This window comes from Arvicola amphibius, chromosome 5 (genome assembly GCF_903992535.2).
Source record: "Arvicola amphibius chromosome 5, mArvAmp1.2, whole genome shotgun sequence".
In the NCBI taxonomy this organism is placed as follows: domain Eukaryota; kingdom Metazoa; phylum Chordata; class Mammalia; order Rodentia; family Cricetidae; genus Arvicola; species Arvicola amphibius.
The window spans coordinates 100,462,513-100,479,231 of record NC_052051.1 but is presented as its reverse complement, the minus strand read 5'-3'; the positions used below and the strand labels follow the sequence as shown (position 1 = coordinate 100,479,231).

The 16,719-nt window shown below is 37.8% G+C and overlaps 1 protein-coding gene across 4 annotated transcripts in view; it reads left to right on the top strand.

The window, feature by feature from the left end:
* Nol4 (nucleolar protein 4) overlaps positions 1–16,719 on the top strand; it is a 352,858-nt gene that overhangs the window by 285,503 nt on the left and 50,636 nt on the right. For 3 of the 4 annotated variants that reach the window (XM_038330861.1, XM_038330859.1, XM_038330860.1), the window contains one exon: positions 4,350–4,463. The exons of the other annotated variant lie outside the window; for it this stretch is intronic. In XM_038330861.1, coding sequence (XP_038186789.1) covers positions 4,350–4,463 — 114 coding nt within the window. The remainder of the gene's footprint in view (positions 1–4,349; positions 4,464–16,719) is intronic. 4 annotated transcript variants of the gene reach the window in all.

Below are 16,719 nucleotides of genomic sequence, written 5' to 3'. Positions count from 1 at the left end.
GACCGTTACTATGGGCTCACCAGTGTTAGAATCAAAGGCCTCTGTAGCTTATTAGTTCACGAAGAGCCTCCTATGCCTTCACTGCAGCCATGAAATGGAGCCCAGCTGCTTGGTTCATGTGAAGTAGTTGAGTGGCCCTCTGGATACAGCAACACTAAAGATTTGTGACTTTAGATTGTGGCAGAACTTAGCTTTCAGGAGTTAGTGGAGAAGTGTAAGCGAAGGATTTAAATCACCCCAAAATAAAGAGGCTAGAGAACTCCAAATGTGTTCCTTGTTTAGAAACAAGGTGAGGTTAGCTGCAATAATCTATCTACCAGTTTGTATTAGCTCACCAGAATTATCAAGTGAAAATAATTCTTTACTATAAATAATTTACAATTTGCCATCATACATGTTTGAATCCCAGTGAATCTATATGATTAATGGAGATGAACAAGTCATGCAATCTCTCCAAACTTTGGTTTGGCTTTCTCTAAAGACTGAATAATGTAAATGCTTTTTCTTGAAGATTGGAAAGTTAGATGATGAATCTAAGCTTTTTGTATTAAGTTATGTCTATCCCAAGCTCCCAATAGGAATTATTATTGAGAGTCATCTCAGAATTATGTTCACATGACATAGGATTCTTCTTAGAAACACACATAGATTATACATTTGAGACTTGAGGATCTTAAAAAACATCTCACACTGCAAATTACTAATACATTTTTCTTTTCTATCCAATGATCTTGAATAAATTAGGATTATAGTATAAATTTAGGCTGACTTCTATCTGCTTATTTTTGAATTAGCACATCAGTTTGCAGATAAGGTTTTTATTTCATTAACCATTAATTATTTAGAAGTGTTAATTGCAATACAATGTGAAAGAAAGAATGACAAACTGAAATCCAAGAAGCCTAACTTCTAAAAGTAGGTGTTTGTCCTAGGGCAAATTAATCTATCTGGCTTCCAGTTTCTTCAGACTTCCAAGGAAAACAAACTGTGCCTGTGACTTTGTCTCCAAGGCCATCTACGGCTGTCACATTATGGTTCTACAAGAAACTTAGGGCAGATAAAAAAATTCTATCTTTTATTTGTGATCAACTTTGTGTCTGCAGGTCTGCTTCTCTCCCCACTCATTAGAAGAGAGTATGATTGCTTTTATTTTGAAGTTACTTTTCTCCCCATGTCTGAGACTTTCAGTTGTCAGGTGACCTTAAAAGAACAACTTGTTCCACTCAGGTAGAACTCTCGCCTTGTGCCTGACCAGACCAGCCATACATGTGGGAAAGGCCCTACAATCCCCATGACTTTCTCAAAAGAACATGATGTAAGCTCTTTTGAAAGACAACTTTTACTCTCCGAGTGAAAGCTACAGCTCTGGCTTAGTTCTTTGAATTTCTTTTAAATTAAAGAACAGAAAGAATTTCTATGGAATAATTTCAACTAAAAATATTTCTTGTACTTTCTGTTCTTGTTCAACAAACTTTTATAAGAAATAAAACATACTCAACACATATTTAAGAAACTCGAATGCTCATTAGTAAAATTCAATCAACTTACTGAATTTTATAACTTTTTATATCCAATTTGGAATAAAGATACCCAACAAAGAGAACTTTAAAGATGACAAGGAACAGAAGTATGTATGAATGTACCCTGTGTGATTGCTGCTGACTGGATTAAAAAAAAAAAAAAGAGGATTGCTGGTATGTCACTGAGGTTATCAATTCCATTCCTGAGACCAGATAAAAGTCTAATAATGCAGGTAGACCTTTGTGAACTCATAACCCCCATTTGAATAACACCAGCTACAAACCAAATAATTTATTTTCTTCTTCATAATAGAATGTTTTTTCTTTCACCCTCTACTTTAACTTTACCTCAAAGGAAATTCTGCAGGAAGCAAAACGCATGAGGTTTTCATACGGTTTAGAGTCTATTGCTTTGCCAGGCAGTGGTCATTATTTAATGGGAGACTGATTTTATTGTTCAATGTATATTTGACACTGTGCTACATTTGTTAGCCATACTTGAAGAAGACATTGAAATGAAACAATACAAGTTTTGGGATGAACTCTTCGTCTTGGTTTGCCTCATTTGACCCTCTCTGTTCTCAAGGCAAAAGCCTGGCACAATTTTCCTCAGAAACACATCTATCATTACCCCCTACTGTTTCAGGATCTCTCTCATCTCTGTATTTTAGAAAAGTGACTTTTTGAACCTTGTGGTTCTTTATTGTCAGATGTCTAGCCACCATTCCAGACAGCGCACAGGAAGGATCAGAAGAGAAACCCTGGGGCCACCCCTCCTTCTGACCCAGCGAGTATGATCTGGAAGTGGGAACAGAAAGGAAGCAGCTAAAAAAAAACCCAAAAGTTCCCTTCTAGGTCATGCAACATAAGAGCTGTTCTATTTCAATACCGCAGAAATTCCTTCCTCTATGTGTTAAAACACAATGTGCTCTATAGCTGATCTAGAGTATATTTCAGATGTAAGCTTTGTGTCTCAATTTTCTAAAGAACATTTTATATGGAAAAGTCAACAAAACGGAACCTATACAATAGAGGCATGTTCTCGTTTGTAGAAGAAGTGAGAAAGGTCTGAATCATATGAGAGATTTCTAATTAATAATACCCATGTGAGGCTAGCAAGATTGCTCTGTAGTTAAAAAATTACACTCAAGTCCAGTGACTTGAGTTCATACCCCTGGATCCGCAATGCATAAGAAAATCCGCTTCTGGAAGCTACCTTCTGACTTCCATGTGTTTCCCGGCACTCACACACTTGTGCTTGGACATACACAATGATATTTTTTTTTTTTTTGGTTTTTCGAGACAGGGTTTCTCTGTAGCTTTGGAGCCTGTCCTGGAACTAGCTCTTGTAGACCAGAGCTGGTCTCGAACTCACAGAGATCCGCCTGCCTCTGCCTCCCCAGTGCTGGGATTAAAGGCGTGCGCCACCACCGCCCGGCCCACACAATGATATTTTTAATTTAAAAATAAGTAAGTAGTCATATAAATTTTGTGCTGAGGCTTTGAAATCCCTGAAGTGTCATGCTGAAATACATGCTAGGCTTCCAGGATACATATTTTTTTTAATTTCCCAGTATTTTATTATTATCTCTGTGACTTAATTTTCATGTGGTTTTTTAATCTATCATTTGCTTATCTTAATTAAAAATGTGCTATATCATTAAGTATTTCATCTTTCAGTCAGATGGTTTTGCATATAATTATGTGAAAGAAGAATAGAAAACTTTTTAATGATTATAATAAATGATCTGCAGAGTTGCCCACATTTTATAATTAACTTAGGCTATTAATTAATTTCTGTGTAGCCTATGTAGAAGATATATTTCCAACATGTGCCTATAAAATTATTACTATAAACTCATATTTAAAAAGTAAGGGAAAACATGGATTTAAACACACAGGCAAATAATCTCACAAAAAAAAAAAAAAACCCAAAACCCTGGGTAGACAGAAATCATTGTGTGGCTGGCTGTGTTATCTTGTATTTAACTAAGTAGGAAATAATCTAGGTATATTGACCATATATATTCTTCATAAAATAGAACCTCAGTAAGCATTTGCACTATTTACATTGCAATTGTTTGGCTAACGGGCAGGGCATGGTAACAAACATCCATGATTACATTGTTCTGATAATGAGATGGGAGGAATAGGCAGGAGATAACCGTGGAAGCTCCTGGACCAGCTAGCCTGGAAAACACAGTGATAACAACAGAACTTCTCAATCAAGGTAGAAGATGAAGACCGACATCTGAGGTGATCCTGTGGCTTCCATGTACATGATGCTCTCTCTCTCTCTCTCTCTCTCTCTCTCTCTCTCTCTCTCTCTCTCTCTCTCGCTCTCTCTCACACACACACACACACACACACACACACACACGTGCACACGCTTATTTAAAAAAAAAAAAACAGATTCTTTGGCATGGTGTGGTGTCAGGTTTTTGTTGTTTCTTTGTTTTGTGACAGCACTGCTGTTTGTTTTTGTTCTGTTAATTTTTGTGCATTGTCATGTTCATAAAAGAATTAAATGGGCATGTCTGATTTGCAAACTATGGTCAGCAGTCTTGCCGTTGCCTGTTCACACTCCAAGATAATGATTCTGGAGAAGCACTTGTGGCCGCGGAGGCACAGGAATGAATGACGTGTCTGTGTAGCAGCTGCGGCTCGAACCTCTAACTAGCTTTCATTTTCCATCTTTACGATTTTCATTTCCTCTATTGCAATAGATTCTCCTGCTCATGTTGGTGGCCTTCTGAGCTCTCCTGACATTTGGTCTGTTAATGATACTGTTAATAATTTTTTTCATATTCTTTCTCTCTTCTTTTTTAGTCTCGACCTATCCCTTCCCACCTTACTTCAGCAGTTGCAGAGAGTATCTTGGCTTCAGCCTGTGAAAGCGAGAGTAGAAATGCTGCCAAGAGGATGCGTCTGGATAAACCCCAGGTACTGAGGACTGTGGAGGAGCGCAGACTCTGATTTGCAAAAGGCTATGCTCTGGTGATCCATTAATACCAAACCAAAAAAATGTATGGTGGAAAGAGGGCAATAGCAAATCTGAATTAAGCTTCCTGTACCAATTTAATGACTGACTAAGAGGTTCTGGCTGATTGGTAATCATATTATTCAAATTTACCTTGCCGTTTATGACCGTGACTCAAATGTGTTCATTCGTAATGAAAATGAACGTACCTTCAGTGCTGTCTGGTCTGTACTGTCATATACTTCTACGCTGCTGGGGGGTGGGGGTTAATATACTACCAATGACAACAGATTGTGCTGATGATAATTGAAGTACAAATAACCTCTGAAAGATTAGAAAATCTGAAATGGGGATCTAATCTAATGGATATCCGTGTCCTAAATTTACTCTTCTTAATTAAATATCTGAGGACTGTATTCTTAAGGCTTGAATTGTGTAGTGCAATGTGTGCACATTTGGTATACTGTTCACAGGTGCTTCTTTTAGTTCTGCATATTTCTGTCTTTCCTTCCTATCCACACAATAGACTTCTCTTCCTCTACTGTCATTTTTTTCTTAATTACCCAGAGTAAATTATCTAAATTACAGTGCTGTACATTATATACTACTGACAAAGGCTTGCTTTATTCTGACTTTTTAGATTTTATACAGTGGGTCCTTCACACTTATTACAGCTGAGATCACTGGAGAGTAAATTGTTAGTCCAACAGTTTTTCTCAAGCATGCAAAAAGAGCCTTCTATTTCTAGATTAGAATATCTTTTAGATGTTTCAGAATGGCATTATTTTATGTACTGATTATTATTAAATATTAAGTATTTATAGTCCAGAATTGCAAAAAATGAAGCTGATAGTTATACAAAATGTAGTATCAATGTTGGATAAGAACTATTTGAAAAATGTCAATTTGGGAATTATTAATGGTGACATCAGTATATATTTGCATGTCCAAGTCTTCAGTTTAGATGATTTATCATCATTATATTGGTGATTTATCATAAGGTGGGCTACAGTACTACACACATTGCCATCTGGTTAGCTTGTGCATTTGTAACCAACCTCACTTTGCTTCTCATATCTTCCAAAAACTGATTGACAGCCAGGTAGGTCAGATCTGTGTGCTTCAGTCTCCTCATGAGAAATAATATTTGCAACAGTCCTAATTCTCAAGAGTTGACACAAGCACCTTAAAAAAGAGGATGTATGATACATCCTAAGCATTTTTTCTAATACCAAAGTAAGCAGCAATGAGGTCCACCTAGAAGGTTCTCCTATCTAGGTCCTTTTCCGTTATCTCAGTAGCAGTGAAGCTGGAGATAAGCATCAATAGTTTAATGTCTGATGTAGTAATCTCTTGTCAGACTAAGTCCATTTGAGAAAAGATCTTAATTCTAAAAACTAAAAAGTTCAAATTCTATAATTAAAGAACTTTCCTCACCGGGCAGCGGTGGCGCATGCCTTTAATCCCAGCACTCGGGAGGCAGAGGCAGGCGGATCTCTGTGAGTTCGAGACCAGCCTGGTCTACAAGAGCTAGTTCCAGGACAGGCTCCAAAGCTACAGAGAAACCCTGTCTTGAAAAACAAAAAAAAACAAAAAAAAACAAAAAAAAAAAAAAAAAAAAAGAACTTTCCTGCTTGGTGGACAGTCACATGCAGCATCTACTGACTCTGGAAAATATTTGCACTCTATAGTAAGCTGTAAAAGAGATAAAGACATATATTTAACTCAGAGTTGTCGTGATGGTTTGGTAAGTCTCTCTGCACCATATGCTTGATTATCTCTAGCGGTAGAAATGTCACACTCACTTCACTGGTCATTTACTGTTAACTAATACGTTTGTGCTGTCACTGTTGCAGGTCTTCACATCAGACTAGAGCTTGTTTTCTTAGAGCACCCATCAGTTAAAGAAATACTACCAGCAATATTTAGGGATGAGCTTGCCTGCTACTGTTCCTTAGACTGGGATGGGCAGGTACCAGTGATCCCTTGACTCTGCTCTCAGATTTTTCAATTCTATTTTCTTTGTTTGCTAGAACATGGTGATTGTATCATGAAAAGCTGACTACTTTGAAATGGAGATATATTAGTTTAGACATCTCAAGATGGATGTAATTCTTGCCTAAATAGGTTTGTTTACAAGTCTCAAGATGCATGTAATAAGTAGGAAACCAATGTTTTAAATTACATCTTATGGGTTGAGAAGATGGCTCAGACAGGAAGCACTTGCCTTATAAACATTAGTACCTCATTTCAATCCCTATAACCTACAAACAAAACAAAACAAAGCAACAGGGAAAACCCTGGGCATAGTGGCATGTACTGGTAGCTACAAAGCTGGAGAGGCGAGATAGACAAGACCCTGGTGCTCTCTGGCCATACAGTTTAACCTACCTGGTAAGTTCCACACCAGTGAAAGACTGCCTCAAGAGGAAAGTAGCTCTCCCTAGGAAACAATATACAGGGTGGCCTCTGATATCCCCCTTCATATACATACCCACATGAAACTGAATGTATAAATTGTATTTTATAGTGTTTTGAAAATCAGTGAGACACTTTACAAATGCAAAAACCCTATGAAACTGGTAGTAATATTCTCATAAACATAAAATGCAGGTCCAGACAGTATGAAGACCCACGTAAGGTGAAACTGCATGAAAGTAGTCACCTATGTGTCTCAGCTCTCAGAAGGCACGTTGGAGTCATTGTTACCCTAAGATAATGAAGGTACCCCAAGAAAGGGCCAGAGCCTGGTTACATAGCTTGAATGCTAGGACAGCACATCGATTTAGCATTTCATAAATTTTAAACCATTTATTCTTATGACAAGTTCTGTAGGTCTCATCTGAGATGCCACATGAAGACTTCTACAGCATCATTCTCCTCCCTCCTTTCCATTGACAGCATCATTCTCATGTTGGATCCAAATCTTTGTCTAATTGTGGGCTGTTGGCATTGAAACCATGCTTTCTTCATGTACCCGTAACCAGACTCACAATTCCTAGAACTTGCCCATGGTTTAGAGGTTTTCCATCAGCACCAGACTGAAGTAAAAGCATAAAATTTCAAAACCTGCAAGGTCAAATTCTGTTTTTGTGTTAAGCCTCACCCTGACTCTTCATTGCCACTGGCTGGCCACATAGTGAGCTCTAATTATGTATGTTCTTCATCGTTTATGATGTTTGATGAGTTAATTGGATTTTATGGCGCTGTTTGATCGATGAACATGAAAGATGTTATGCATGTGCTAAATTCTTTCTTTCAAATGTCCATTTCATAGAATCTATGCAGTACAGGCCCGAAGCCAGCCAGTGGCAAGGTCAGAGCTGAGAGTTTCATCAGACATCAGAGCTCACAGAACTGAAGTGAGTCACTATGCACACTGGGATGTATGCAGGGTTTCTGCCTTGCATATGAAAATCTGGAATTTGTTCATGATTAAAAAGAAATCCTTGCTCAGTTTGGGTACTGAAAAAAATATGAGCAATATCAGACTTCACTTTTTCATCTCTGACAGTGAAAATTTAGAACGAGAGTTTCCTGTGTCTCTCTTGCTCATTCTCCATTCTTTATTATTCTGAGTTTCTGCGGTTGTTTAGTGTTTTGGTTGCTTGTCTGTTTTGCTTTTTGTTTTTCTTCTTTGAAACATAGTGTCACTTTGTAGCCCAGGCTGGCCCCAGTTGTTTGGTGATATTTTGGGTTGTAGGCAAGTCCTACCAGAAATATGCTTGGTTGTTATCTAGGTTACAGTGCATGTAAAAAGATCAACTGGGGCAGAAAGGGACAGAGTAACACCAGCTCCTAGTTGGCTGCTTATTTCTTGTTTATGTCAATTTTTTTGTGATTTTTGTGAAGTGTCACACATTTTTTTCACATGCTTAATCAATGATTAATATTAAGAGTTTGGAAATGATGGTTTTTTTTTTTAATTTATAGCTTCTGTACGGCGGTCTGAAGAATTTGGAAATAACCAAAAATAGTCTTTTTAGGATAAATCAGTTTTAGTAAAAGGGGAAAGAGGGACACACTTACAAAGCCAAAGCTCCAGCGAAGCAGAGAGTCAAGCAGGGAAAAAACAGGGCGTCTCTCCCCAGCCCGGTTCTTTTTAAAGGTACCTCTCTCCCCTGGGGCAGCCATGCCCCTGAACTCAGGGATTGGGCCAGCTGCCCCAACAAGCTTCCATTCTTCTAATTGCAGTCATTGGTAGTTCTAAAGAAGAGCTGCCTAAAACCAAATGGTTGGGGTATAACCCCGCAGCATTCTGGAAACTCCTATCCTTGAAGGAGATGGTGGTGAGCGCTGGGGGATATCCCTTATGCAGTTACTGAGAAAGTGGGAAGGGGATGCTGAAAGGGAATGTAGCACCTTTGATTCTATTCAAAAACCCAGTCAGTAGGATTGGCCTGTTGCTTAATTACTTTGATCTAATAAAAAGTGAGGGAAGAGAATAATAAAATGCTATTCACTGATTTTCTCCTAAGTTAAAACAAATTGTTGTCGGATATCCTGCTTGAATTTATGGGCTCAAGACTTAGAAATATCTAGAAAGTCCACAGTTCCTTACTGTTTTTTTTTTTTTTTAATTTAACCATGATTCATTTACTGAAGTCTACATTTCTTCGTACTTTCTCCCTTGCTCCACTGTGGCACTAGTGAGTGGACCCGTTAGTAGAAGACATGCCATTATGGGTGCAAACACTGAAACAGTAGCTGTGTGCATGAAGAGAATCTTCATCCATTTTATCTTGTCTTGGATACATTTGAAAACTATCTAAAACACTGACTGAGACAATTTTGTCTTTTTAAACTTCCCACCCCCTTGTGTATACATGGTGTGCCTATGAGTACGTATGTGCATTTATGTCTGTGTCAAGACACATGGGTGGAGATCAGAGGACAATTCCACCTTCTACCTTGCTCGAGAATAACTTCTCTTTGTTATTCCCCTTTGCATATGCCAAGTTACGAGGACCACAGGACTTGGGAGAGTTTCCTGTCTCCTCCCCCTTATTCTAATTTGGGAGTGCTGGTAGTACAGACACATAAGCTCTGGGCTTTCTCTGATTTTGTATGGGTTCTGGGAAACAGGTGCTCATGTTTCCAGGGAAATGTTTTACCCACTGAGTCTCTAGCATCATGGAACAGATTTTGAGATAAGAAGCCTCTTCATCATGTCTACAGTTTTAATTCTTGAAGATGATCAGCTTGACCACACATTAAATTAAAAGCTGTATTTTCAGTAGATTTTATGATTTAACTACAAACTGTTGTAGTAACTGAGATATGACTTGAAACCTATTTTCTGAGTCTTCCAGTGCCTATCTCCTTGTCAGTATTCTTAGGAATCCTGGATCTTAAGTATGCTTCTAGCATTTTCCTTTCTTACAGCCAATATTTTGGAGAAACACCCATGTCTTCAAATCATTTAATGTTTCAACATTGTTGCTCTATGTATAGGATAAAATATACTAAATAAGGAAAACAAAGCCCCATTGAGGGTAACTGTAAGATATTCTTTGTTTTATATTTCATGATAATTTTGTGCTTTGTGTGGTACAGTATGTGTTGCCAGACATGGATGTCCTCATTAATAATGGTATTAATAGCAGACACATAAAAGGATACAGCATTATCTGAGACATCATAGATTTATGGCCAGGCAAATTGTCATATTTTATGAACCTGGATAAACCAATATTTAGAGACATTGTAAAAATTTTCCAGTGTTTCAGGCTTATTTGGGAAGACACTTACTCTTTAAGATAGCCATCTTGTGCTTGATGAAAATACTGACTTAAAATTTTTAAGGTATTTTCAGTCATATAGCATGAATTTTGACAATTTGGGAAATTGATAAAGAAATGTTTACTAAAAATTCCATTCCTCATTTTATAACATACTTGCTTCTTACAATTTTTATTAATTAAAATTTTTATTTATTTTACATCCCAATCACAGTTTCCCCTCTCTCCTCTTCCCCCATTTCCTCCCACCTCTTACAGTTTGATAGACAAAACCTTCTAAATGTTAAGACCGTTACACTATGGCTTCCATTTCCTCTGCTTTCTGAGGATTTACTATGTTACTATTAATCTTATGGGACTATTGAAAATTTTCCTGTTGCTTCATGAATTCCTTTTCATAGATTACTAGGGGCATATTTCTACTTATCCTAATACAAATTTCACATACAAATATGATCTTGCTTATTATTTCTAGGATAATTCCCAAGTAGCAGCATTATTAAGGGAAAGAATCCCCAATGCTCTTAAAAGTCTCAGTGAACAGAAGATCCATATCCTTGTAATTTTTTCCTATTAAAATCTGATATAAAAATTAAATTTAGTATAAATTAACTATGGTCACAATTATGGAATATTATCCTCCAATGTTTATATTAACAATGACTTAAAGGAGAGTAGTAATAGTGATAAAAGAGTATCACAATGTGTAGATGTGTGGACACTGGGACACCAGAAGGAATGATGAGGTCAACAGGTGCTTGCATTGCTAAGTCACATTCATGAGAATGCAGAAACTAAACTGTTCTCTGGTCCTCTACAAGTGCCAACTTGATGGGTTGGTGACACAATTTCCCAAAGATGGTAACATTCCAGGCAAAATAATGCAATAGTCTCTTGATTTACACAGGTGACAGACCTGAGATAATCTAATATACATGTGAATGCAGACACTAACACCTTTCATTGTTCCTAACAATCAGTTTAAGGGTTGGCCTCCAAGCATTCACGATATGCTCTCTGGCTATTCGCATACATCTCTGGGCAGACTCCAGGTTGGTTCCTCTAGGCCTGGTAGACCTTAACTTCTACAAATACATATTCACCATTTGTATTTTAAAAACTGAATTTGTTATTCACATTTCATGACAGTTGAGGAAAATAATGTCAATGGTGTTCTGAACCATTTCTGCAGAGAAAACTATTTGACTGCAATGCTGTTCGCATTGTGTAAGCAGACTAGCTGCATTGCACATATTCTGTGGTGTTAGGCTGATAATGGCTAGACTCAAACATCAGTGGGTTCAGCTGGTGTCCACAAGTGAGAACTTTTGTACGGGCAGTTTTTAAAACTTTCTGTTTTTCTATTTATTTGAACTACTCTTTCTCTAAATATTAAATAATCTGACCCAGTAAGGAATGATTGATAGAAAATACTTCTAAATCCATCCTAAAATGATTTATTTGGCAAATATGCATTACTTTGTGATAGACAAGTTTAGTCACTATAGAAAGGAGGAAAAGTTTCCCAAGAAGCCATTAACATAGCTTTTCTTGACCTTGTTAACTGCTTTATAATATTGGATTTTTTAAAATTATAGAAAAATATTAAGCAATCATTGTAGCTCTCACATTGAAACTAGATAAGGCATCATTTTTTTATTAACAGACTCTCCTTGTTCTATTGATCGGTGATGTGCAGATGGCACACTGTGTAGATGGACTGTTGGAGACACCGAGGTAGAGTCCTGTGAAGTCTTTCTGGGTACTTGAAAGAGTCTCAAGAGGAGAGACTTTTTCAGCTAGATCATTAGAAGAAGAGATGTTGATAACAGGAAATCCTCCAGATGTATTCTTGACATGAGGAACATTTCCAAACAATAGATGTCCTTTGATAACAAAAACAACAGTCTCCATAAAAGCAGCTCAGGGTGTGTGTGTGTGTGTGTGTGTGTGTGTGTGTGTGTGACCTGTCTGTCTGTCTCTGTGTGTGTTTATTTGTGTTAAATGTGTATACAATACACATACATGCATGTGCTTGGAGGTAAGGGGCTAACATAGGGTTCCTTCCTCAACTGCTCTTTGTCATATTTTTTGAGGCAGGGTCTCTCACTGAACCTGGAGCTCAGCACTTGGCTAGACTAGCAAGCCCCTGGGGGTCCACCTGTCTCTGCCTTTCCAGCACTAAGAATGCAGGTATGTGCCACTGCAGTTGGCTTTTACATTGATGCTAGGGATCGAAGTGAAGTCTAGATGCTTGCACAACAAGCACTCCTTCAACTGAGGCATTTCTCTGATCTCAACTTGATATTTTTGGTAAGAAATGGTAGGAGATGGAGATAGACGGCAAGTAGATCGGCAGGATTCTGTTGTGCTCTGTGAAATAACGCACGCACCAAGGGCTCGCCAGAGGGAAGTGCTGAAGGAGAAGACTTTGCATTTCTGGGGAGTTTCATAAGCAGGTGTGTAGTAAGGTGCCATCCATAAAACCTTGGGGAAGCTGATTTTCTCACAGTGTGAGGAGGTGCCTCTTATGATGTGTTTTTCCAGGATGTCGCTATATATTAATTACAATTAATATATGTATTATATTGTATATATGGTATATATGCCTAAATATGGTATATATGCCTAAAAACATTATGGAAGTTCAATTGCAACAAAATAACCATAGAAATCATGTCTATTGTTGATGTTCCCACAATAAACACAAGTAATATTGAAATGCCATTTATTTATTGTCACAACCTGGCTCAGCTAATTCAGAATATTTCAAAAAATATATGTTCATATAGTTACATTCAAAATTGCCTTTCTACCTCAAAGACATTTTATATCAAAAAGCAGTTATTACAGCTTTACTAAATTAAGCAGATAATTTTATCATTTTCAAGAAATGAAGGTAAATTTATTTCTGTTTGAAGTATGTCATTATTTCACTCATTTTTTCTTACATAAATTTAATTTAAATAAATAAGTTATCTCACTCACTTTTTTTCTCACACACACCAATCTATGTGTATCTCAGTGATAATGTAGCCCTACTGTTCTCTCTGTTGAGAATAGTGTGAGGCACAAGTAGAACGAATTGATTCTCTCTTGGGCAGGTAGGACCATGGGAAGCTCAGCAGCCTGGTTTATTGTGGGTGACCTTTCTTAATTCTTTGGGAATCTGAACATAAGTCCCACTCTGTGATTATTTGGTGTCTCCATCACTTGCCTACTTTATTGTTTCGTGTCCTGGCCTCATGGAAAGTTCTCACATACTTAAATAGAAAATTGCATTTTTAATTTTTAGGCTTGTCTTTAGCTCATGATGGTATCAATTGCAAGGTGGTAGATGGTGCATACAGGATGAATAGGTAAGTTGAATTCAGACACAGAAATTCAGCATAGCATAAAGCCAGGAAAACACACAGCTGACTTACTTGTTCTCCGTGAACAAGGCACTTTATTCATGCTGTTTTAAAACGGCTATTTTTAGGCTTAGCCGAGAAATGATGAGTCTGATGTATCTGGTTGGCAACAAATACATTTTTATCTTGAATTTGTCCATTCATTGTTCTATCCTTTCCCCTTAATTTATATACTTTACAATCCATTAGTAACTGACAAGGATCCATATTGCATATATTGGGAAAACTGTACAGGAATCACACATCTGTTATGAAGTTAAGGGATATCAAAGCTCAGAAAATTGGATATTATTTTTCAAAGAAAGAGATTTTGTTATTCTTGACACCACATATGAAGTATATACAAGCACTCTAGCAGACTCAGGGAATACAGAGCTTATATGAAGTCAGTCTTATTTTGAGACTTAAATGAACATTGCTTGGGCTTTGAAGGAGCTGAAGAGTAGCCCTATTTAACAATTATTTTCCTTGTCAGTCTTGCTATGTACTATTGTCTCATGGTTACTAGTCCTGCTGTGCACCATTGGACCAGCTGCGGTGGGCTCAGGGGCGGCAGATGAGGTAACAGAACACACCATCTTCTAAAGCGTGGACCAAGCAGGCGTCTGCTTCATTCAGTTGATGCTCTTCTCGGTGGACTCATTATGGTGTGGGAGGCTGATGGTCTTTGTGCAGCAGTGCTGTTTTGATTTCTTACTAGTCCATTAACAAGATTCTGAAGCTTCCAGCATCAGGAAGCTCATCTTTATGATCCTCTCAGTGTCCTCTACCTTGTCAGCAATAATTTTGAGGGGAAAAAAAACGACTTGCCTTAGACAACACAGTGACTCCTACACTTCTGCATGGCACCAGCATTAACCCTCACTCACACTCCAGGAGGGAGACTTGTGGAAAACCGCTGCTCAGTGTGTTAGGGTTCTGTGGAAAGGAGGTTTTCTCGTATTGTTACCGGCAACTTCAGCAGGAAGAAAAGGCCAGGCGTCATGAATCAAGTCAGACTTCTCCTAAAGATCAACCAGCTCTCGAGTAATTTTCTGTTCTGATTGTAAAATTTCTGGGCTCTTTTATTTAAGAAAATGAGGTAGGTCCTTCTGGCAGCTGCAAACACATGGCAGGGCCTGTCAGACTTCTTTGTCTCTAACGTTTGTCTTTTCCAACTCCTTTATGAAAAATGTAGCATCATTTAATAGATATGATAGTTCTGATTTCTGGAAAGAGACTAGAAAGTGAGCTACAGTTAAACCTAAGTAGTAAGGATCTCAATGTGAGCAAAAACATCATATGTTTAAAAAAAGAAAATCCTCATACAATTCAAGTAACCAGACACGAAACTTCTCTGTAAAAACCTCGTTCTTTTGGCTAATTAGCTATTTGAACAGGGAACAGGAAAAAAAGGGAGCAGAAAGACTGTCTTCAACTGATATATCTGAGAAGGCAGAAGAGTAAGGTAACTTGATTAAAGCCCTTAGAAAACAAATAGAGGGAGGTAGAAGTTTCAAGGTATCCTGTGAGTCTATGTGGGCATGCACGCAAGGACGCTTCAACTCAGAGGTTACTAACATGTTCCCAGAAAGAGGATCTCTTTAAAGTATGAAATGGTATATTACAGGGCTTTGGAGGTTTATTTTTTAAAGACATTTGCTATGCAAACCTTAGCATTCTCAGTTTGATCCCCAGAAACCATGTGAAAACTCTGAACATGATTGCACACAGCTGTAATCCCACAACATCTAAGGTGAGATGTATGGTAGAGATGAGAGACTCCAGCTGTAGCTTGATCCAGCCCACATGGAGTATGAAGCCCAACAGCCAGGCACTTGCCTCAGCACAGTGGAAGAAAAACACTATTCCTGAAATAGTCCTCTGTCCACAAAGATAGCATGGCATATTCATGCCTGCCCCCCCCCACATACATTAAACATACAATGGGCACACATAGACATCATAGCACATACACAGCTGTGCTCTCTCTCTCTCTCTCTCTCTCTCTCTCTCACACACACACACACATCACATGTACCATGGACACACATCGGCAGCATGGCAATGCATATCTGTGTGCACTTATATACACACATCACACATTCCATGGGCACAAAGGCCTGTGCTCACATACACACACACCATCACGCATACCATTGGCACACATAGGCATCATGGCATATGCTTCAGTCATTAGCAACACATAATTATAGCAACAACATTGAACATAAATTTATAATATATAGATTAAAATCAATTTATTTTTATGAAATAACATTCTTGAAAAGAGATTTTAGCTTAGATTTTGCTTCCCTCACACTCTCTTTTTTTCTGTCTTCCTTCTCTTCTTCCTACATTGTCAGAGGTTCACTCATTGCTTTTGCTTATGTTACTGGAAACATAGCTTTAATTTAATAGGATAACAAAAGACAGATCCACTGCAGAAGATTCATGCCCCTTCTGATTTGGGAGTAATGTTCCAAACAATGGAGATCAGAAAGCCTCATGAATTTCAGCTCCCAGCATGCAAGCATTTGAATGTTACTATGAGTGCAGAACTCTAAAGGCCACATTAGTTTAATTCAATTGCATCTTTATTCCATTAATTATTGCCGTTGAAGCCAGTTTGCAAAGTCCAATGAGGCTCTCAAGTTATCGTTAAGACTGTCCTATTGTCTGTGAATTTTCCTAAGTTTCACTTTGTGTCAGTTTCTAAAAATGCAAGATCCTTTCTATACTTATAGTGAAATAGCACTTAGTGATTGTTCATATTCTATTGGCCACATCTGTCAAACATTTCAAATGCCCGGGTCCAGACTTCAATTCTACAGTCTTTACCTTTCAGTGTTGTTTTCAATTAACAGTTAAAACAAAAACAAAAACAAACAAACAAAAAAAAAACAACCAACAAACCAACCAACCAGACCACGAAGAGGCAGAGCATCATACTTACATGAGAGTTCAAGTTCATTTGTACGTATATTCCTGTATTGGATTTATCAGACACAGGTAATATGCATTGCTATTGTTTCTTACAACTCAGAGTTACAGAGGTAGAGCAGAAGTGTCTCTTGGCTGTGCCT